We start from the raw sequence: 24,628 nt of genomic DNA on the forward strand, positions 1-24,628 counted from the left end.
GAACCAAGGAAGCAAGGGATTGCTAGCCACAGGGGTGAGGGAGTTTCATCCATTTATCCATTTACCAGCAAATGACTAAATTTCATTGTTCTCTGTGGTTGAGTAAAACTTATTGTAAATATATACTATTTTTAAAAAATCCATTTCTCTATTGACGGACACCTAGGCTGGTTTCTTAACTTGGCTGCTGGGAATTGTGCTGCAATAAACATTGGAATGCACATTTCCCTTAGTATGCTGCTTTTATTTCTTTGGGATAAATATCAAGTAGTGGGAGAATTGGGTTGTATGATGGTTCCATTCCTAGTCTTTTGAGGAACATCTATACTGCTTTGCATGGTGGCTGTACTGATTTACAATCCCACCAGCAGTGTATTAGTGTACCTTTCCCCCACTTCCTTTCTAGAAATACTCATTATTTGTAATCTCAATGATTGGCATTCTAACTGGTGTGAAATGGAATCTCAGTGTGGTTTTGATTTGCATTTCCCTAATTGCTAAGAATATTGAACATTTTAAAATATATTTGTTTGCCATTTGAATTTCTTCTTTTGGGAAATGTCTATTAAGAACATTTGTCTATTGATTGAGTTATTTGGGATCTTGGTGATAGTTTTTTGTTTTTGTTTTTTTGTTTTTTTTTTTTTTGCTTTCTTTATATATTCTGGATATTGTTTTCTCCAAGGAGTAGCTGGTCATTATTTTCTTCCATTCTGTAAGCGCTCTGTTCATGATTTTGTTTCTTTTGCTATGCAGAAACTTTTAAATTTGATGCCATCTCACTTATTGATTCCTGGTTTTATTTCCTGAGGTTTAGGATTCTTGTTAAGGAAGTTGAAGCCTGTGCCAATATGTTGGAGTGTTGACCTTGTATTTTCTTCTAGTAGTTGCAAGGTTTCTGTTCTGATTTCTAGGTTTTTGGTCCATTTTGTGTTAATATTTGTTCAGGTGAGAGATAAGGATCTGTACATATGGATAGCTAGTTTTCCCAGCCACCATTTGTTAAAAAGGCTAACTCTTCTCAAATGCATGTTTTTGGCTCCTTTGTCAAGGATTAGAAGACTGTATTTGTGTAAATTTGTCTCTGAGTCTTCTATTCTGTTCTATTGGTCTTCATTTCTGTCTTTATGTGTCTCTATGCTGTTCCAGTTACTTTAGTCTGTAGCATAATTTGAGATCAGGTATTGTGATACCTCCAGCATCACTCTTAGTGTTCAGAATTGTTTTAGCTCTTATGGGCATTTTGTTCTTCCATATGGATTTTAGGATTATTTTTGCTAGTTCTGTAAAGAATGTCATTTGTATTTTGATGGGGATTGCACTAATCCTATAGATTGCTTTTGGTGATGTGGCCATTTTGACAATATTAATTCTGCCCGTGGAGGTATGTTTCTCTGTAGCTGCAACAGCTCTTTTACCAGATCTTGAGGCAAACTATCGATGAGCCATTGTCCCAAATCCCCTTATGAACCTTATTGTCCCATTTTGGCTATTCCATGTATACAGCAGAAGATGGGGGCTATTTTCTGACAACTAAGGACTGAGGGTGATGCAGACCTGCATTTATTCTCTGCTCTTACACTTATTTGTTGCATGACTGTACATCATTCGCTGAACTTTTTAAATTCTTGGACTTCTTACCTTTAATTATAGCCTGTTGATGGTTCTGTGGGTGAAGATCAAATGAATATAAAGTGTTCAGTATTATTGTACTGAGCATTCAATAACAACATGTCAGATTTCATTATTTTTATATTCTTCCTTTTCTACTCTGGGAAATTTTAACTCCTTGTCCTGTAGACAGGCTGAATATGGGATCATAATGGGAATGTGGTAAGGGATGGGGAGTTTCCAACTTGTCTGGGACACATTTTTCCTTAGCACATTTATGATAAAGTAGCAGTAGCTGTCAGTAATCATTCAAAGGAACTCTCCTCCCTGCTAGCCCCTAAGGTGAGTACTTTCCATAGATAACATCCTGCCATTCGCATGGTCGTTATGTAAAGTGGGGTGGGAACCAAGATCTGATTGGCTCAGATTCGGTGCTTCAGCTGGTGATACCGAGAGCCTGATGGACACACATGTGGTTGGTTTGAGTCCCCAGGACTGGTTCTGATGTCAGGTGTGACTGGTTCCCAAGTGGGAGGGGATGATGCCCTAATGGAAAACAAACAAACAAACAAAAAAAAAACAAAAACAGAATGTACATGATGCCCACTAAAATGTAACTGAGATTTAGATAACTGCTTGTAACCTCTTCCCAAGGTGGGCAGATAGTTCTGAATTTCAATACCTGCAGACCCTGCCCAAGACCACCCTTCTTTTGACAACTTCCTGAACCGTGATTTAAGGGTGGATGTCAGTGGCTAGTTTTGAGCCCATTCTCAGCGGGGAGTCAGGATTTTTCTCTCCCTCCCTCTCAGAAGACTTGTAGTCAAAGTGGGACACAGGCAGCAAGGGCTGAGTCCCCCAGCCCTGGAGCCTCCCGTCTCTTGGCCCCACTGAACCCAACTGAGGCTGCCAGGGTGGGTTTTATGCCATCTAGGAAGGAACGGGATGGTGCGGGTGCCCCTGGGGCTCCTGATTGGTCTCCCTGCTCCTCACTCTCCCTGCACACTTGGGGCCAATCAGCATTTTCTATAAGTCCTCTTCACCCTCAGTCCTTAGTTACCAGAACATAGTGCCCACCCTCTGCTGCCTGCGTGACTGGAAGAACTCCACGGTGACCACTTCAGGAGTGGCCACTGAAGGTCTTCACCACGCCACCGGAGCAGCAGCCCCAGGCTCCGAAGGGAAGCACAGAGTCTTGAGACCCACGTCCAAGATAAGTTTCCTCGGGCTTCACCCTGTGAGCCTGGAGGTCGGGACAAAGCGGTCAGTGGTGAATTCTCTCATCTCTTTTTGAGCAGGACTATGGTAGTTCTGATCGTAATGTTCAAATTTGCTCCTTTTTTTTTTTTCTTTTTTTGAACGGTGATGTCTAAATTTGAGCTGTTTAGTCCCCTGGCAAGTTTCAGTTAGATCATCCCAGATACAGATACCAACTCTTAAAGACCACAGAAATTATGCATTAGAGGAATTCTCTAGGAAAACTGACCCTCATGGGAAGTGAATGATCTTTTTCAAAAGTGATTGACATTAAGATTTTTAAAACTAAGACATTATTAAATCATGGTGATGACACAAATGACTTTAGAATGAGTTTGGCATCCACTTTTTTTTTTGTACCTGCCCTTATGGAATTTATAAATTAGCAGAAAAAGACAATAGGTCCCAGAAATAAGTAAAAGGTATTCATAAAATACTTTAGATGATGGGAGACTTGGGCAGAAAACTAAAGGAATTGAACCTAGAGGTGCTTAACCACTGAGCCACGTTTACAGCGCCCCTCCTCCCTTTTTTATAATTTACTTTGAGACAGGTTCTCACTAAGTTGCTTAGGGCCTCACTAAATTGCTGAAGCTGGCTTTGAACTTGCCATCCAACGCCTCAGCGGCCAGAGCTGCTGGGATTACAGGTGTGCGCCACCACACCCGGCGGGCTCCTGCTTTTATTAAGGGAGTATTTTGAACAAACGAGAAGTTCAATGGAAACATGAAATTGTGGTTTTTTTGTTTTCTCTGTCCTTCAGTCTCTGTTTATTATTAATCAGATACACAGTTTTTGCCCCAAGCCTGTGAGTCAAACCTCTGGCTAATTTACCCACGTCTTATTTTTTACTTTCATCTTTCTAATAAAAGCATTCTTAAATCTGACAAGGATTCAATTAAGTAAATATATATTTGGAGATGAAATTAATCATTGTGTTTATCTAACATAGTCAATTCGTTTATTTTTTTCCATTCAAAACATATTTACTGAGGACCATCTGGCTGGGTATATAAGTTTACAAAACAAATATAAATGACGCATAAATCAAGTATTCAGTAACGTTAGAAGGTTGTAAACACCATGAGAAAAACATGGAACAGGGTAAGGAAAATCGGGAAGTGTGTGGTTAGCTGGTCAGGTGGTGGGGAAGGGGGCCCTCATTAAAGGGCAGGAGTGAGCCGCCGCACAGATGCCCAGAAGGGAAGAGCCAAGATGGAGGAAAGAGCCAAAAGGGGCACTCCAAGGTGGGAGCAAGGTTGGGTATTCAGGAGCAGGGACGGGGAGAGTGCCTTTCTTGTGGCCTAAGGGTGAGAAGCCCAGAGAGTCATGGATCAGAGAGCTGGGGGACAGAAGGTCACATAGAACCTTCTTGCTCCTATAAGCAATTTGGCTTTTACTGGGTGAAATGGGAGCTGTGAGGAGAGGAGTAACTTGAAAGGTTCACCTTGGCTTCTGTTATAAAAATCAGTCACAGCAGGCACAAGAAGGACCAAAGGGTCTGGTCTGGAGGTCCCTGCAATAATCCAGGAAAGAGATGGTGGTGGCCTGGATCAGGAACAACAGATATACAAAATGGAGAGGCGGCTGAAGTCTCGATATGTTTGGAAAATAATTCACAGGGATCTGCTGGCAGTTGGGAGTGGTGGGTTGGAGGAAGAGCGGTACAAGAAAGCCTCCAAGGAATTTGATGGATGAGGCTGAAAAAAGATGGAGTAGCCATTCATCAAGAAGAGAAGCAGTGTTGGAAGAAGAGATTTTAATAGGCAGAAGGAGAATTCTGAGGTTGAGACATCTGGAGTGCAGGCAAGTGAGGGTATCAAGTCGGGACTGGGTACCAGAGCTGGTGGCAGGTTCAACTGCAGGAGTGTGACCAGGACAGGGTTTCAAACCTGTAAACCCGTGTGCATTACACGGGGAGTGAGTGTAGATGCAGAAGAAAAGGGGCTCAGGGACTGGACCTGGGGAGGAGGCCGTCTGGAGGAGAGCGTGGGCTGTGAGGACAGATGGGGGAGTTGCTCAATTTGACAGAGGCTGCTTACGGCTCAAGGCAAAGTGAAGACACGACTGGCAATTCTTTAGTGACACGGAGGTGTTTGGGGACATTGAGTGCAGCACCGTGCCTTGTTAATCTTAACTAATTCTTAACAAAAGTCCCATGTCCCGATGTAGGTCATGCCATTCCTTGGCTTGAAAGTCCTGTTTCTGCCTCGGGGCTCCCATACTGCCTGTCCCTCCACCTGGGCTGTGCTTCTGCTGTTGATTTAATGTCACTTCATCAGCTGGACTTCTCAGGTCATCTTTAAAGCCCAGTTGATGCAGGGTTGGTATGTTTGACTCTACTAGATGCTAGAACATAGGACTCCTCACTTCCCAGTGAGTCAAAAGCTCTGCTCCCTCCTTTCCACTCTCCCCTCACAATGCAGAAAGTAGAGCCAGACCTCACTGCCTTGAAGTAGCTTCCCGCCATCCTCCATGATCTTCTTTTAACTGAGCACACTTTATCTCCAAGTGGGTGGAGACACATAGTAGTTTTACTGTTTGTTGCCATTCATTGATCGTAAGGGATTGGAGACATCACAATATGGAGGATTGTAGGATGTGACAGCTCTGGACATGTTTCTGCTCAGACAATGAGCCATTACTTAGGGTCAGGAAATTGACTTGCTGTGTGTGCGCTTAAGGTGGCAAAGATGAATTAATTTGAAGGGCCACAACGATGGTAGGAGACCTGACTTTTCTGTCTCAAACTAGTCAAATCACTGAGAGAGCACAAATCCAGTTCTCTTTACATTTTCCAACCACAGGAAATTATTGAAAGCACAGCCAACGAACCTGGTTCCAGAAATATCAGCATTGGATAGCAAATATATCTCTGCTTTCCAATGGGCATAGGAATTCCACCTTTGTTCTCCTTTGCAACTGATTAAATTTGTGACTGAGACTTGTCCTTCTGGCTGGCCAATTCCTATGTTAAATGCATTTCTTGTTCTTACCCAAGAAACTGGAAATAAGTCTAGCCGATTGCCCTTAATTTTAAGTGGGAAAACCAAAATAAATATAGAGGAAAACTTTAATGACTGTTTTCAGGGAAAAAAGACAGATCAACAAAATTATTCACAGGACAACTTGTTATTGGAATTACTTTGTAAAAAAGAATCAGCTGCATCTCCAGAACATTTATTATGCAAAGCTTTCCAATGTTGATAAGGCCTCCACTGGACATTTCTCACGGTTTGACAGATCCCAGAAATGAATCTGCTTTTCCTGTTACATGTGGGGAAGGAAATTTAATTTTAAAATCTTTTAAAACCTTTTAAAAATATACTTTTTAGTTGGAGATGGACACAAGACCTTTATTTTGTTTATTTTTATGTGGTGCCGGGTATTGAACCCAGTGCCTCACATGTGCAAGGCAAGCACTCCATCACTGAGCCACAACCCCAGCCCAAGAATACAGTTTTCAAAGGCTTTTATTTTACTTTAACTTTTTTTGTTGTTGTTGTTGAGAAATAACCAACATCAGCTAAAAGCAATGACTTTAAGTGTTCATTTGAATGAGATTTGACCATCATATTCACTCATGGAATTACCAGTCCACACAGCACAGAATACATCTCTATTTCCCAGAAAATACACCACTTTCCCCTCTCCAAATTACTTTCTGGTTTCCAGCAAGGTAGATTATAACTTGCTTATTGCTGGATTTCATATAAATGTAATATGTAACATGGGCTCTTCATGCAGGTGGGTTATGTGATGTAGAATCTTTGTGTAAAAGGGAATATATGTTAAGTAATATTGGACTCTTCATGTTATTGTTTGGAAGTTGGAGTCTCCTTTCTTGGGTTTCTGTTGCTTAGTATGATTTGAGGAGAGGAGACTTTGTTTGCATTTTGGAACAAACCTAAGTTACAGAACATGCTATTTCTGCTATTCACCAGGCTGCTAAATTGCAGTTTCTTCTTCTTGCTGAGTACTTTGAATTCCCCTCCCCCCTTTTTTTTGTCCTTCTCCCATTGATAGACACTTGGAATATTTTCAGGTTTTGGTATTGTGAATATGACACTTATGAACATTGTTTTATATGTTTGTAGTCATGTGATTTAATTTTTTGAGTAAATACTAGGAGTAGAATAAGGTCAAATGCCAGATGTTCTTTGTTTTGTTTTTCTTCTTAGTGATATATAACCTACATAACACCAGAATATGCACATTTGAAGCGTAAAATTTAATAAGTTTGGAAAAGACATCATCCTTTATATTTTTTTCAGACTCCTCTGCAGATAATTGCCCCCTCATCTTTCATCCCAGGTCACCATTAGTTTTGTGGTTTTGGAACTTTATGTAGATGAGACCAGATAACTTGCACTGTTTTGAACCTGACTTCTTTAATTTAATATAATGTATCATAGATTAATTAATACTACATGAGTCAATATTTCCTTCCTTTTTATTGCTGAGCAGTGTTCCATTATAGAAACATAGAATAGTTTCCATTTCCATGTTGATAGACATGGGTATCATTTTTAGCTATTATAAATCAAACTATTATGAACATTTGTGTGCAAATATTTTTGTGTGCATGAGTTTGTATTTCTCTTAGGTTAATCCTTAGAAGAAGAATCCCTGGGTCATTTGGCAAATGTTTAAGCAGAAACTGCTATGCCGTTTTCCAAAGCCATTGTATCAGTTTATAATCCTGTATGAAAGTTGTAGATGGATCACGTTCTTTTTTTAAAAAAATTAATTAATTTATTTTTTATTGGTTGTTCACAACATTACAAAGCTCTTGACATATCATATTTCATACATTAGATTGAAGTGGATTATGAACTCCCAATTTTTACCCCAAATGCAGATTGCAGAATCACATCGGTTACACATCCACATTTTTACATAATGCCCTATTAGTAACTGGTGTATTCTGCTACCTTTCCTATCCCCTACTATCCCTCCTCCCCTCCCCTCCCATCTTCTCTCTCTACCCCATCTACTGTAATTCATTTCTCTCCTTGTTTATTTTCCCTTTCCCCTCACAACCTCTTATATGTAATTTTATATAGCAATGAGGGTCTCCCTTCACTTCCATGCAATTTCCCTTTTCTCTCCCTTTCCCTCCCATCTCATGTCTCTGTTTAATGTTAATCTTTTCTTCCTGCTCTTCCTCCCTGCTCTGTTCATAGTTGCTCTCATTATATCAAAGAAGACATTTGGTATTTGTTTTTTAGGGGTTGACTAGCTTCACTAAGCATAATCTGCTCTAGTGCCATCAATTTCCCTGCAAATTCCATGATTTCATAATTTTAAGTGCTGCGTAATATTCCATGGTGTATAAATGCCACATTTTTTTTATCCATTCATCTATTGAAGGGCATCTGGGTTGGTTCCACAGTCTAGAAGAAGAATCCCTGGGTCATTTGGCAGATGTTTAAGCAGAAACTGCTATGCCGTTTTCCAAAGCCATTGTATCATTTTATAATCCTGTATGAAAGTTGTAGAGATGGCTCACGTTCTTGCCACCACTTGCTCTTACCAATCATTTTAATATTAGCTACGGAGTAGAATATCACTGTGGTTTTATTATTTACATTTTTAAATAACTAATAATTTTGAGTATCTTTTTCTTATGTTTATTGGCCATTGGTATGATTTTCATTTGTGAATCTCCTCAGTTGGAATCTTTTCCTCATTTTTATTGGCTACTTTTTTTGCATCTTTATATTGACTTATAAGAACAATTTATAAGTTACAAGCAGATATCTTTCATCAGATGTATGAATTGTATTTTGTCTGAATCTACAGCTTGGTTTGTTTAAATATTAGTGATGTCTTTTGAAGAAAATACGTTCTTAGTTTTGATGAAATCTGAGGTATTTCATTTTCTTTCATGATCACTGATTTTTATGTTTGGTTTAAATTTTGTTTTTCCTGATCCAAGTTATGGAGATTTTCTGCTATGTAATGAAAACCATTTTGTTTTTACTTTTTCTGTTTGTGGGGTAGATTTTTTTTCCATTTAGGTAGTCAAATTTCCCATCATCATATATTGAAATAAAAGCACATTTTCCCCATAGACTTAAGTTAGTGCTTTTATCAAATATCAATTGACTACTTACTGTACACATTTGAGTCTATTTCTGAATTCATTTATGACTTTTTCATTGACATGCAAGTCTCTATTACATTACTACCATAATTAAAGCTTTATATTGTTAAGTTGGGCAAGTTCTCCAACTCTGTTCTTATTTTTGAACAATGTATTGAGTATACTAATTACTTTGATTTTCCCATAGGAATTTTAGAATTCCCATAGAAACTATATAAATTGATTCGGATACTGAGAAAATCAATGCCACACTGACCTCTGGGCAAAGAAGTATGTATCTGAACTCAGAGGATGATGAGTGTATATCCCCAGAGTATTTCAAAATCTGTGGAATTAGTATGGGGATATAATACAATGGCCTTCAATTTCATCCTCAGAGGGTCTAAATTATGATTTCATCATTTCACATGTGCAAACACTTAAAATTGCTGGCAGATTTTCGTGTGACCATCACCCCCTTTTCTCTGTCCTCGGTGCACAGAGTTTTCTCAGTCCAGGTATTCCTGTGGACTCTCCTGGAACAACTTGGACCTTCCCTAAGATAAAGGAGAAAAGACAGAGTTTCAGGGGAGATACTTACAAAAGCATGGTAGAGACACATACTCCTGTTCCGATCCACAAATAAAAGCTTTACTTTTCAGACCTCAAACTCTGCCATCGAGTTGGCTGTACTGATTAATTCAACCAATTTTTTTTTTTTTGAGTACCTCCTTTGTGCTGGTCCCTGTGCCAGACATCAGTGACAGAACTGACAAAAACACCTTGCCTTCTGGAGCTAATGGGGGAAAACATCAAATAAACAGTGAACACGATTCAACAGTAGGATGTTAGAAGGTGATCGAGAACCTGGAAAAGACTCACGTGGGTCAGGAGTTAGGGAATGGGCGAGGAGACATTGCAATTTAAAATTCAGGTACTCACATATTTTGACTGGAATGTGTTCAACAGCATTATTCTAAATAGTCAAAAGGGAGAAGCAACTCCAAAAAGGAATGAATGGATGAACCCGCTGTGATATACACACTCACTGGAACATTACTCACCCCTCAAAAGAAACGAAGCATTGGTACACTCTCAATGCAGACGAAACTTGGAAACAGGCTAAGTGAAAGAAACCAGACTGACAAGGAAACTTTTCATATAGATGACTCCGTCAATATGAAATATCTACAGGAGACAAATTCACAGGGTAGGAAAGCAGATGGGTGGTTGCCCTTGGAGGGGGAGAGAGAGGATATGTGCAGAGAAGCCCATCCTACCTGGCGAGCTTCAGTCTGAGGCTGTGCCGTTTGGAGTTGCCATGGGTGACAGAGGGCATCTGGGAGAGAAGCCTGTTCTTCTTAGGGACAGGAGAAGGAAGGAGGAGGGAGGAGACCAGGCGTTCAGTTCTGGAGATGTGGCGTCTCTGTTCATTCTGGTTTGTCCTTGAATGTATTCCAGTTGCTTCCGATTCTTGGAGAGGAGGACTGGGTGAGGAAAAAGAGGGTGGGAGGGAAGGAGCAGAGCACTGGGTGTCCCTCGACTTTGGGGTGTGACAAAGGAGATCCACAAGACCAGTTTTTTATTAAGGTGACAGCTGTCGGAGTTAGACCAACCTCCTAACGTGGCATAGGTTCTGTCCCTGTCCACCGTAGGCCTGACACAGGTTTTCATGAGGAGAAGAAAAGATAGAAAAATGGCATCCAAAATGCTCTCTGATGAAACATGAGTAGTGGGGTGGGGAGGTGGGGATCCACCTCTTGCTGGTTCCGAGACCAACTTAAATTCATGTAAAGTTAATGTCATAAAAATTTCCTGGCTTATGACTTGGGTTTACAGTAAAACCAAGGCTCAGCTGGCCGGCTCTGGAGGGTGGCAACATGCATACCTTACATTTAGTTGTGACATGGGCCAAGTCAAATGAGTAAACCTCGTAAAACATCTTCTATGTAACCAAATACTTGAAGGTCCAAGGCGAGCAGCTAGCTGTTAACTCTGGAAATCTAGGTTTAATGTAATTTAATTTTAGTGGAAATTTCAGAGAAGTTGATTATGAATAGATGGTAAGAGTTTAAAATTATCACCCCAAACCGGGGCAGGGGGAGGGTCAAGTTAGATTTTATTTATCAGATGAATTTTGAAAACAGAGTAGTTATAAAAACTCTTTTTTAAAAGGTGGGGGGAAGGTTGTTTGCTTGAGAAACAGGAATTCTGATTAACTTGGCAGATAATCAAGGCTGTTTTAAATCCCTTGTTTGGTTTATTGATGAATCCTCAGCCTTGGCCGTCAACATTTTAAGTTTCTATAAAATACTACATTCTATGTTGGACCTGTCAGGGTTGTTAGAAGCCAAAATGGTTAGTTCTTTTTAAAGAAAATACCTAAGGGAAAGTAGACTAGTGTTTGTTTTCTTTAATAACTTAGTCCCAATTATAAGAAGGGAAGCTTTAACATTATAATCTATCTCTCTTTGAGTTGATATTAGGAGCGGGTGGAGACCTTGGTTTTGAATCTCAGCAGGTCTGGTTTTAACCTCAACCACAACCGGGTGAGCTTGGTCATATTATATCACCAGTCTTATCCTCGGGTTTTCATGTTAATCAATAAAATTCCAATGATGTATATAGTACTGTACTTTGATTTTTCGAATTTTTAAAATTTGTTTTTAACCGATAGTAATGTACTTTGAATGGAAGTTCTTAAATTTGCCAAATAGATGTCTGAACTATTTCACTGCAGTTGGACTTTCTCAAATGCTTCTGTAAATATTTATTATGTTAAAATTTTGACTTGACACCTTATTTTTAAAACTATGAAGCCCAATACACATGTGGCCTCGTTTAACGAGTAAATGCCCAACTTTAACAAATATTTTGAAAAAGACATTTCAGGACACAAAATATATAAAAACAATTCTGAGTTTTTGCATTATTTAATTTGACAAACCCTTATCTGGTGCTGATTAAGCTCTAGGCAGGTTCCAAACATTCGGGCTCTTTGCTTTTTGATCTCATGCTCAGACTCATAATCCGATCTTGACAGGAAGAATCAAAAATATCCATGAGCAGAACTAATTCCTCAAAGTCACACCATCTATCTCACGGCCAATCCTCCAGTAGTCAAAGGTCTTGGTATCTCTTCCTCTCAGATCTTGTCACTCATGTCCAAGGACTGGCCAGACCCTTGTGCAGTTAAGATATAACAAGAGGCTCCCAGCCACCGTGGGGAGCAAAGAAGCTTCTGGAAACTGGATGAAAACGTTTACTTAGGGGTCTCTTTGGCTGTACTTCCTCCTTAATTTCCCACACCTGGTAGCCACGGGATCTGGTGATGAATCTGGTCTTTGTAGCTGGCTGATTTGAGATTCAAGTTCCGGCTCTATCTCACAGTGTTATATAGCTTAAGCAAGTTACTTAATTTCTGTTCCTCCGTGTCCTTGTCTGTAGAGGGTTGATAGTTATAATAGTGCCCACACCATCGGGTGATTTTGAGAATAAAGAGATACATGTGATTCACTCAGAACGGCATATGGCACGGAGAAAGTCCCACGTAAAGGCTAGCTATTTTTATTCTGCTATCATGTTGGCCTGGAAGTAGCCCCTAAATCCTTCCCAGATGTGATGACTAAAAAGTTAATTTGAATGTACTTTCATAATGGAGTCACAACAACTATGTATAGCTAAAATCAAATTTAACCATTAACATTTAACATTAATATCATGGAGTCCAAAGTCCGAGGTGATGCTTTGTTCCTACCTTGAAATGGAAACTTCTTTTCTTTTTATTTCTACATTTTTTATGGGTGCATTAGGGTTGTACATAATGATGGAATTTGTGGTTACATATTCACACATGCTCACAATATAACAATGTAAGTTGGCCAATATAACTCCTCAGGATTTCCCCCTCTCTTCTCTCCTCCTGCTCCCTGGTTCCTTTCCTCTATTGATCTCCCTTTGATTTTCCTGAGATCTTCTCTTCCCACCTTTCTTTTCCTTTTTTCTCTCTCTAGCTTTCACATATAAGAGAAAACATACAGTGTTTGACTTCTGAGTTTCACTTATTTCACTTAATGGTCTCTGGTTCCATCCATCTTCTTGTGAATGACATAATTTCATTTTACTTTATGGCTAAATTAAACTCCATTGTGTATATATGTACCCTATTTTCTTTATCCATTCATCCATTCAGGGACACCTAGGCTGGTTCAATATTTTGGCTATTGTGAATTGTGCTGTTATAAATGTGGGTATGCTTGTATCACTGTAGTATGATGACTTGAATTCTTCAGGAAAAATACAGAGGAGTGGTGTAGCTGGATCACATGGTGGTTCCAGGCCTAGTCTTATGAGGAATCTCCATGCTGATTTACATAGCAGTTGTACTGATTTACAATCCCACCAACAGTGTGAGTTCTTTATATATTCTAGATGTTGATCCTCTGTCAGAAGAGAAGCTGGCAAAGATTTACTCTCATTCTGTAGGTATTTTCTTTACATTCCTAATTGTTTCTTTTGCCATACAGAACCTTTTTAATTTGATGTCATCCTGTTTCTTAACTCTTTGTATTTTTTACTAAGTTCTAATTAGGAGTCCTATTGAGAAAATCATTGTCTGGCCTGAAAGCTGAAGTGTTGGCCCTACATTTTCTTCTTGCACTTGCATAGTTTCTGGTCTAATTCCTAGGTCTTTGATCCATTTTTAGTTTATTTTTGTGTAGAGTGAGCATTAAGGATCTAGTTTCATTCTCCTACACAGGGATAACCAGTTTTCCCAGCACCATTTGTTAAAAAAGCTGTCTTTTTTTTCCAATGTATATTTTTGACACCTTTTTCAAAGATCAGATATCTGACTGCAGACGTGTGGGTTTGTTTCTGTGTCTTCTATTTTGTACCATTGGTCTATGTGTCTGTTTTATGCCAGTGCTATACAGTTTTTGTTTCTATAGTTCTATAGGATAGTTTGAAGCCAGGTATTGAGATGCCTCCAGCATTGCTTTTTGGCTTAAAATTGCTTTTGCAGTTCTGGGTCTTTTATTCTTTCAAATGTATTTTAGGACTGATTTTTCTAGTTCTGTGAAGAATGTCAGTGGTATTGTGGTGGGGATTACATTGAATCTGTGTTCTTTTGGTAGAATGGCCATATTAACGATATTAATTCTATCTATCCATGAACATTGGAGGTCTTTCCATCATCTTCTGAGATCTCCTTCAATTTCATTCTTCAGTGTTCTATAATTTACAACACAAAGGTCTTTCACCTCCTTGGTAAGATTTATTCCCAGGTTTTTTCTTGTTTTTTTGAGGCTGCTGTGAATGGAACTGTTTTCCTGATTCCTTTCTCAACAGATTCATTGTTGGTATTTAGAGAAGTCTTCGATTTTTGTATGTTAATTTTTAAACCTGCTTCTTTGCTAAATTGCTTATTAGCTCTAGCAGTCTTTTGGTGGAGTTTTTTGGATCTTCTAAATATAGAATCATATGATCTGCAAAGAGTGATAATTTGATGTCGTCTGAAGGGAACTTCTTTTATTTTTTTTTCTTTTTTTAATTTATATATAACAGCAGAATGCATTACGACTCTTATTACCTAGATAGAGCTCGGATTTTTCATATCTCTGGTTGTACACATAGTATGTTCACACCAATTCATGTCCTCATACATGTACTTTGGATAATGATGACTATCACATTCCAGCATCATTAATTACCCCCTGCCCCCTCCCTTCCCCTCCCACTCATCTGCCCTATCTAGAGTTCATCTATTCCTCCCATGCTCCTGCTCCCTATCCCACTATGAATCAGCCTCCTTATATCAAAGAAAACATTCAGCATTTGTTTTTTGGGGATTGGCTAACTTCACTTAGCATGATCTTCTCCAACTCCATCCATTTACCGGTAAATGCCATGAAGAGAACTTCTTATTCACAATTTTCCTCTACTTCTCTAAACTCCTTAGAAAAACTTGCTTATTTTCCATCCAAGCTGAGAGTATTATTTGGATTGAAATCTGAGAAGCCGGGCCCTATTTTTGGATAAGATTGTCACACTCTGGACCACAGAAGGAAACATTTCTAAGTAATACGAAGTCCGGCTTGCTTCTCAAGGCTTATTCCTCCCCCCTCCTTTTTTTTTTTTTTTTCAAAATTCTCCAGCACAGCTGACGGGGCCTTCCTAAACAGCATCTGTCAAATGAGGCGTTAGGGAATATCTGGAAGGACAGTTCAAAGGTCCATGTGTCAAGATCATTTGGAAGGAAAAGCGAAACAATACCAGGGAAACAAACAACAAACATTATTTTATCATTCAGCCTGAGCAATGAGTGCTAAACACAGGGAACTGATTTGAGTGTTCCCTTTAGAGGGGATTTTTCAAAGTTGTCATTCTTTTTAAACATGTATCAAGCTCACAGATTCTTAGACAGTGATGCACTGACATTTTTTTAACTGAGTCATGATTTTGGCTAAAGATCAAATTTCAGGGTGTGAGGGAGTGGCTAGTTGCAAGATGTCTTTGAGTGTTTAAAATAAAAGAGAGTGTGTCCAGGAAGGAGCTAAAGGGCAAGAAGCCATTCTTAGCTCAGTCCTTGACCTGGAGCTGGCTCCCTTCAGTCCTTCAGTCTAGGTAAGCATGAATTACTTATCTAAAGTTGGGAGTCAGGAAAGTATCAATAATTCATGTTGAAAGGAACGAGCTTGCTTAAGGGTGGTTGTGTTTATTAACATGCATGTAAATTTCTATATTGATTACACCTCTCCCCAATGAAAGAAAATATCATCAATGATCCTCTTACTGAAAGTAACAAGGAAAGTAATTTCTTGTTGTTTACAACCCTTCAACTATTCTTAGAGAGCCTTTGGTGACTATTGGGGACAAGCTAAGGCAGGGACAAATTTTTGAGGTTTTGGCTCTCTCTCTCTCTCTCTCTCTCTTTCTCCCTTAGTTGCTTTGTGATGATAATCTCCACATGTGCTGGAGTGTGCATTAACATGTGTGTACACAATTCCTCTAGCCTGTGAAAATGTTTGCCATTTTATATAATATTCCACTTTCTGGAGTCTTTTGAATTTTATGGGTTTTTTTTTCAGTAAACATTCCTTTTCTTTGCTCTTCACTTAAATTCTTTGAGGACATTCTCATGAGACTAGTAAAATATAATTGTGAGATAGCATGATCATTGAGGTAACTTTCCAAGTTACCAAAGTTCAAAAGGAATAAATGCAATATTGCATGTCTGAAATCTGCTATTATTATACATGTGTTCTTAATAAGTCTGTTGATCAATTTTTTTCTCCTTGGTAGCCTTGAGCTAGTAAAAATAATGACTAAATAATTATTTTTCTTCTGGTTTTGTATAATATATTTTTCAGTAGAGGCTTTGGATATTCTTCCTAACTGTAAATCTCAAGAAGAACAACCAATGGCCTTGTGGAGACCTTCCCTAGCCTGTACCATTCATTTATCTAGTGCAACCTCTACAGTCAGTCACCGACACTTGCCCTGGGTTGATAAACAGAGACTGGGCCTTTGGATCTTGGCAATTCTAACAGTTCCCATCCACTTCATAGAAGCTAATGGTTGTAAGTATTGCTTTTCAACTAATACAAACAAATTAATTCCAAGAGCATGTGCCTTGTTTTAAATTGCTTACTTCTAATTGTTCCGGCTGAATTGTAAACTAGAAAGCATTTGCAAAACTGTAAATGCTTGACAATCATTCTTCATTGCAAATCTATCAGAAGAAATTCTTCATAATGAATAAATAATGATTTTAGATGTAAATATTCAAATGCATCAGAATTTTAACTTTTAATTTACAAGCATTTGTTGACTGACATATCTGTTTAGGTAGATGGTTGCTTTTCCACGGGAACAGTAGGGTGAATTTGGATCCAAATGACTTCACTGATCTGTGGTACTCAGTAGAACACTTCATTAAAGATTTTACTCATTGACTTATTGTTTCTTAAAATGTCAATATATGTGACCCATGGTTAAATTTAATCCTAGATGGAAATATTAAGAGTAATAAGAATTATATAATTTCATTTGATCATGTCTATGTTCTTTTTTTGCAGATAAACCATTCTGGGGCCTAGAAAATGAGGCTCTGATTGTGAGATGTCCAAAAAGAAGAGCACCCCTTTCCTCTGTAGAATGGTATTACTCAAAAACAAATGAGATTATTCCCACCCAGAAAAAAAATCGCGTGTTTGCCTCAGGGGAACGTCTTAAGTTTCTCCCAGCCAGCGTGGATGATTCTGGAATTTACACTTGCATCATCAGAAGGTATTATCCGGGAAGCCAACATTGTCTTTGAGCTCGCTTCTCTTTCGTTAGTAGTTGAGAGTCTGTTCCATTCTCACCTGTCTTCCTTCTCTACTCTGTTGTGGAACAGCTGAATTTATAAAGTGATTTGGATAAAAGAGTAACTCTAGGAACACCACCAGCTTGGGGCGGGGGCGGGGGGATGCGCCAACTCTTTGGATAGGGATTCACTGGTACCCCAATTAGAAAAAGAACTAGCTTTCCCAGTTACCAAAAGAACCAAGAGCAATGACTCCCTCTTGGCTGGAAGGAAGAACCCACTGGCACAAAACCCAGCAACCTAGACTTTTGGCATCATGGAGATTTGGGTGGGTGAAAAGGGGCAACTGGCCAGACCTTAAATCTTAGAGGTCAGCCAAGGAGGGTTGCATGAGATTGCATGGGCTATAGATCACTAGTCTGTATGTAAAGTGTTACATTTTGAATTCATGCCCATATTCTGGACCTACAAAATATTAGACAAGCTGCATTCAAAAGATAACCTGAGTATAGTTACATGCCTCTGATCCCCTACCAGTTTCAAGTTCACAACCTAGCCCTAGCTAGCTGTGTGGCACCAGCAAGCTGCTTCTCTTCCTGTTAGTTTCCTCTTCTGTAAAATACATGTGATAATATAATCTACTTCGAAGCATCACTGTGAGAATAAAATGAGATAAGGTTTGAAAAATGCTTACCACCATGACAGGCACGTACTTTCAATTAGTACTGGTGATCATGGTCATATTGGGATCATGCTTTTACAGCAGACGTAGTATATAAAGTCGTCATTTTGGAGCTGAAATAGGTGTTATGTTTTCTTTTTTCTCAAGGGAAATAAAAACTCTATTGTGTCAAAACTCTACATTTAAATGATTATTTTTCCCTAAGAAAGGAACCACTATCAATTATAAAAAATAAATAATATAAAAATAATATCAATTGAAGGCTAGAGTTGACTTGTTATTTCACAATTCTGAGTAACTTTTTTTTTTTTTGGTCTGGCTTATTTTTTTAGTTCCAACTTGAATAAGACTGGCTTTGCAAATGTCACCATATATAAAAAACAACCAGATTGCAAAATTCCAGATTATTTAATGTATTCAACAGTATCTGGATCAGAAAAAAATTCCAGAATTTCTTGTCCTACAATTGACCTCTACAATTGGACAGCACCTCTGGAGTGGTTTAAGGTAAAAGGAAATTTTTGGGGGGGGCGGCGGGGAGTGGTGAAATACATGAAAATAGATAAAAGTCCATAATTACTGAAAAGGGAATGGAACTTTTGTTTTAGAATTGTGAAGCTCTCCAGGGATCAAGGTATAGGACACACAAATCATTTTTGCTCATCAACAATGTAAGGAGTGATGACGAAGGTGATTACACCTGTAAATTTATACACACTGAAAATGGAGTCAATTACAGTGTGACAGCGACCAGATCCTTCACAGTTACACGTAAGCTTCTAACTTAGACAAAACAGGATGTGTTAACAAAAATAACATGGGAAGAGTGTGCCTTTCTTGTTGAGATTCCTGCACTTTGTCCTTACTTGTTCTTCTTTCACCCTATTGTCTACATCTTCTACTATGACAAAGAGATATCCCCAAACACTAACAAGATCTAAGAAATTCAAGGAAGAGATCATACTATAATCCAAAGCCACATCTAGTCTTTCTCTTGTGACTTAATTTTCTAAAGGTAAAGCAATGTGAATGATAATGTAGTTACTTTTATTGAATGGCAATGCAATGATCCACAGGGTATTGGTTCTAGGGGCCACTGCCTCAGATACCAGAATCCTTGGATGCTCAAACCCTCATCTAGAACAGTAATATAATCTATGCATTTATCTATGCAATAAATTATCAGTATTTGCATAGATCCTGCGTGTCTCCTCCTTGAATTCAACCCTAGGTTACTTACAATACCTGATACAATGTAGATGCTATGTGAATAGTTGCTATACTGCATTGTTTAGGGAATGATGACAAGGAAAAAAAAATCTGTACATATTTATCAGGGAAGCAAAATTTCCACCTAAATTTTCAATCCATGGTTTGAATTTATAGATGTAGAATCTATAGAGATGAAGGGCTAACTCTAAGGGGTACAGTTGGGTATCTAAATGTTTGGGGGTGGATTTTTAATCCTAGTTTGCAATGTTTTTGACATCAACAAAGACCTAAAGTAAGTTACTTATTTCTAGACAATACTTTTGTTTCTAAATATATATTAAATTTTATAAAAACCCATTTAAGGAAGAGACTTCATAGTCACAACTTGTCAGATCTACAAAGAGCTGAGGTCTCCTTGGCACAGCTTGGTCTATAGTGCAGTGAAGTAGCACATTTACATGTGGCAGTTTTCTTAGAGCAAAACAATATTGGAGAAAAATTTCTGTGTGGACAGTTTCAGATCTCCACTGCTACAACATAAGTATTGCCAGACCACTTTTCTATTTTTTTTTCCTTTTATGGTTTTAACTTCAATCCCTATAGTAGTCCTTAATCACAGGACCCTGAAATAAATCAGCATGAAGGGGTGCTCCAAAATACTCACCTGCCTCCCTGTTCCTCAGCCTCAGTAACCACCAGAATGAGTACTCCCTAAGAGGAAGGGACTTCTCCCACTAAGGGTGGGCCACCATGGTGGAGAGCAATAAGTAGGGAGAGAGAGAGAGAGAGAGAGAGAGAGAGAGAGAGAGAGAGAGAGAGAATTTTAATATTTATTTTTTGAGTTCTCGGCGGACACAACATCTTTGTTGGTATGTGGTGCTGAGGATCGAACCCGGGCCGCACGCATGCCAGGCGAGTGCGCTACCGCTTGAGCCACCTCCCCAGCCCATGCATGCATATTTTTTTATGAGTCTTTTGACATCTTCTCTGTAATTTTATGCTTATCCTGTAGATTTGTGGTTCTTGAATGTTTTTTTTTTTGAGAGAGAGTGAGAGAGGAGAGAGAGGAGAGAGAGAGAGAGAGAGAGAGTTTTTAAGATTTATTTATTTATTTATTTATTTTTAGTTCTCGGGGACACAACATCTTTGTTGGTATGTGGTGCTGAGGATCGAACCCGGGCCGCACGCATGCCAGGCGAGCACGCTACCACTTGAGCCACATCCCCAGCCCGTTCTTGAATGTTTTTTAGGTCACACAATAAATTTAATAGACTGGATCAACATTTGTTTCAGTTATATTGAAGAGAAGTAAAATACAAAAAGAAAGCATTGTTGGGGCTGGGGATGTGGCTCAGCGGTAGCGCGCTCGCCTGGCATGCGTGCGGCCCGGGTTCGATCCTCAGCACCACATACCAACAAAGATGTTGTGTCCGCCGAAAACTAAAAAATAAATATTAAAAAAAAAATTCTCTCTCTTTCTCTCTCACTCACTCTCTCTTAAAAAAAAGCCATTGTAATATAGTAAGAGAAAGTATTTACTTATATTTTGTTGTTGTTGTTTCATTTGTATGTAAGTGTGTGTTGCCAAAGATTATAGTCAGAAAAGTTTGAGAACATTTTTTTAATAAGTTAGAAATATGAAAATACAAGCTTTATATTGATGACCATTCAATGTTCTTAATTCTCATATTCTCTTTTTGTTTTTAATTTTAAGATACACAAGGCTTTTCTATGTTTCCAGTAATTATAGCCCCTCCATACAATGAAACACAGGAAGTGGAAATCGGTAAGAAAATTATATGAATGCTGTGTTGACTGAAAAAAATTCTTCCTTATGACCCCCGATCTGAATTCCTCTAGATAGAGTCAGCTGATTAGCAAGTGTACCTTAAGGAGTATAAGATGACAGTGTGGAAACACCAGCCCCAGGCACCTGCTGAAAATGGGGACCACTATTGCAGCAACATGCGACATTTACGTCTGTTTTGTGCTTTGGAATTTATGGTGCTCTCCTGTGTAGGTCTGTTTTATTGTTACTTCTGTACAGGAGACAGACATTGTTTCCTCTTGACTTTGGAGAAAACAGAGATGCTGAAGGGCATGCCCAAGTTCATGGATAATAAATGATAGAAAAAGAATGAGAAGACGGACCTGGTTCTTCCACCGCTGCCTTTCCAGTTCTCATTGGAAGTGGGCACCATTTGAACGTCTCGGCATGTGGAACAAGTGTCCTCATGACGTGGCCTCCCCTGCCTCATGGCCTGTCTGTAGCCATGAGCCCTGCACACTCACCACCCCTCTGGGTTGCTCTCTGATGAGCAGCACTTCCCACATTCTTCCCTACTGCCACCACCTTGTGCCTCTGTCCCCTCTCTCCAGACTAAGCTCAGACATTTCTTCTGTGTGATTCCCTCACACCACCCTCCTTCCCGAGGAAGAGCAGGATCCAAGCCTCCTCCGTCTACCCCAGTCCAGGACATCTTTTTCTTGTGCCGTGTTTGATAGCCATAGCCAGAGGTTTGTCCCTCTGTCCTCATGGTCAGTCTTTCTATTTGAACGTGGCCATACTTTGTGCTCTAACTTTTAACTTATGCCATTACCCCTCCCAGAGGCTCCACGGTCCTCATGTCTCCTTAGCTGACTTCTTGTTAACACAGCTTCCTTTGGGAGCCAAGGGCTCAGGGGAGGATGGTTGAACATACACCCAGGATCAAGCAGCGTCTTTCAGTTCTGCAGGGAGAAGTCTCCCGGTTAGGGATTTGGGGTGGCGCACTCAAGAGTGCTCTTCGTGGATGATTAAGTTCTGGATGACTGTGGAGTGGTGTAAAACGTGGTTTTGTCTCCAAAGGTAGATTATGGATAGATGAAGAAAATTCAGGTGGTAGGGGGAAAGTGTAGAAGAAACAATTAAAAAGAAACTCTAGTTGCTAGTAAGGAGAAACCCTGCATGATCATGTGAGGCTGTGAAGCTAGATCATCTGCCCCTTTAGTTTCCTCTGAGGTGAGACGGTGGTGGGAGCTGAGCTTCCAGTTGAATTGAGAGTGACGTGAAGACTCCGGGGAGAAGGGAAGAGGCAAAGAGGGTGAAGAGAGAAGGCGCTCTGGAGACCACATCAGATGTTCTGCTAACATTTTTCACATTAAGTGAAATTAGATACTACATGCATGATTTAATTTTACTGGTGAATTCCTTTACTTCTCATCTAGGAAAAACAGCAAACATAACCTGCTCTGCTTGCTTTGGAAAAGGCTCTCAGTTCTTGGCTGCCGTCCTGTGGCAGATTAACAAAACCAAAGTGAGAGACTTTGGTGAAGCACGAATTCAAGAAGAGGAAGGCCAAAATGAAAGGTATTTTTATATCCAAGTTGAAACATCTCCTTCTTCTCCCTCATTATTGGCACCTGCAGAGAAAACATTAAAAGTAACAAGTTGCTGGGCATTCTGTAATCCCAAGGGCTCCGGAGGCTGAGGCAGGAGGATCGTGAGTTCAAAGCCAGCCTCAGCAACAGTGAGGCGCTAAGCAACTCAGTGAGACCCCCAACTCTAAATAAAATACAAAATAGGGCTGGGGATGTGGCTCAGTGGTTGAGTGCCCCTGAGTTCAATCTCCGGTAAACTCTGCCCCCGTCCCCCCAAAAAAGTAACAAATTGCCTTCTCAGTTTTAGCAATGAGCTCATTTGTCTGAGCACAGTTTTAAGAATCACTGATGTGAAGAAAGAGGATTTGTCCTTGGAGTACAACTGTCTGGCCCTGAACCTGCATGGAATTATAAGGAATACCGTAAGACTGAGAAGGAAAAAGCCAAGTAAGGAGTGTCTGAGGCTTTGGTCGCCTGCGTCTGCTCTGTCAACTGTAAGCTGAAATCATTTTCTTAGAGGACAGCGTCCTGCAGTTTGGTTCCAGGGACTCCACCATGACAATGGAAATGGGCTGTCTCATAGAACACGCTTCTCCTGTACCGACGCTCAGCGCTCTGGTCTTTTCAGAATATTTCCATTTGCTAGGAACCTTCTTTACTGCTCTCTGTTCTCGTCCCCCTCCTCCCCTTTTCCTCCTCCTTACCTCTTCCCCTTCGTCCTCCTCCTCCTCTCCTGCTTCTCCTCCTCCTGCTTCTCGGTGAGCTCCTCTTCTACCTGTGACTGCTTCCTAGGCCCTTCCTACTTAGGTGCAGACCACAAAGGGATGCTGCTGTGTACCGAGGAGTCAAATCAATAATAAAGCTGCCTGTGAGTCATTGTGCTTCTGATTGTCACCACACCCAGATAGCACTAATTCTTCTCAGTGACAAAATGCTCTCGGCAGGGGCAGATGACCCCATGGTCCACTCCTTCCATCAGTCTCTGCCTGCAGTGTCATCGAGGCGAATATCCCGATAATCACTAGGTTCCTGTGCACTTGTTCTTTGGCAGACCAGGGACAGTCATTTCGTTTATTAGGTGAAGTATTTGACCCCAGGGAAAAGGGAAAAATATGGGTCTGTTAACATAACATCACTCTCTTCGTAGCAGTAGAGCTACGTGGAAATTACATGTTATTTGTCAAAGACCCTGGGTTCATACCCACGTGCAGGGTATGGCCTGGATTCATCTGGATGAACACACAAACACCCAGAACAATGAAAAAGAGCTTGGGGCGGGAAGAAGCTGACCCGTTTGATATGGTCATGGTAGGTCTCTGTTTAAGTTTTCTTGTTTTGGCTTTGATTTTAACTTCTGATTTGTTTTTATAAAACAAAGAGCCACGACTCATGAAGAGGAGCTTAAATGCAGTCCTGCTCAGTAGGACATTAGGCTTCTGCCCGTGGTGACTGTGTCACCCCAGGATGGCTGTGGACCAGGTCAAAATGTCCCAGGGTGGTAGTGGGCATGTGGATCCTACAGGAAAGGGGAAGCCATACACCACTTCCCACCTAGCACCACCTTTGTGTCCTTGTCCCTGTGCTTTGCTCATGTCACAATTCATGAATATTCTCTGATGACCTGTGTATTGGAACTTTGTTCATGTGACCTTTTTTCTTTGTGTGTGTGATTTTGTAGTTTCTAGTTTATTTGTATTTTATTGGTTTTGTTCAAATCAACAGTTACACTCTATTTCAATGACTGTGTAAATTAAACAAAAATTGTCTCTACTGCTATACCCTTACTTCTGAAACTACAGCATCTTTTGAACTTAAATAACAAACAAAATCCTATGTCTCCATATTATTATATACTACTAAATAAATATTTGATGCTCATAATATTAATAACATATACGTATGCATTGGTTTTTGTCCCAAGTCCTGTCTGGTTATTTTACAATTAAATTTCTCATTTATTCTCTCAATACCCCACAAGGGAGAGAATGTTTCTGTCGTCTAATATTATAGATGAGGAAACAAAAGCTTAAAGAGCCAAATAACTTGCCAAGCACTATAGATTACTACAATCATGGAGCCAGGATTCAAACACAGTGACATTTTTCTATTT

General features: G+C 39.7%; 1 protein-coding gene across 1 annotated transcript in view; it reads left to right on the forward strand.

Annotated features, from left to right (window-relative positions):
• Il1rl1 (interleukin 1 receptor like 1) overlaps positions 1-24,628 on the forward strand; it is a 94,194-nt gene that overhangs the window by 63,576 nt on the left and 5,990 nt on the right. Inside the window, exons 5-11 of the mRNA XM_026408612.2 lie at positions 16,424-16,536; positions 17,035-17,245; positions 18,279-18,453; positions 18,555-18,717; positions 20,873-20,944; positions 22,366-22,507; positions 22,820-22,965. Coding sequence (XP_026264397.2) covers positions 16,424-16,536; positions 17,035-17,245; positions 18,279-18,453; positions 18,555-18,717; positions 20,873-20,944; positions 22,366-22,507; positions 22,820-22,965 — 1,022 coding nt within the window. The remainder of the gene's footprint in view (positions 1-16,423; positions 16,537-17,034; positions 17,246-18,278; positions 18,454-18,554; positions 18,718-20,872; positions 20,945-22,365; positions 22,508-22,819; positions 22,966-24,628) is intronic.

This window comes from Urocitellus parryii, chromosome 12 (assembly GCF_045843805.1).
Source record: "Urocitellus parryii isolate mUroPar1 chromosome 12, mUroPar1.hap1, whole genome shotgun sequence".
NCBI classification, from domain to species: Eukaryota; Metazoa; Chordata; class Mammalia; order Rodentia; family Sciuridae; genus Urocitellus; species Urocitellus parryii.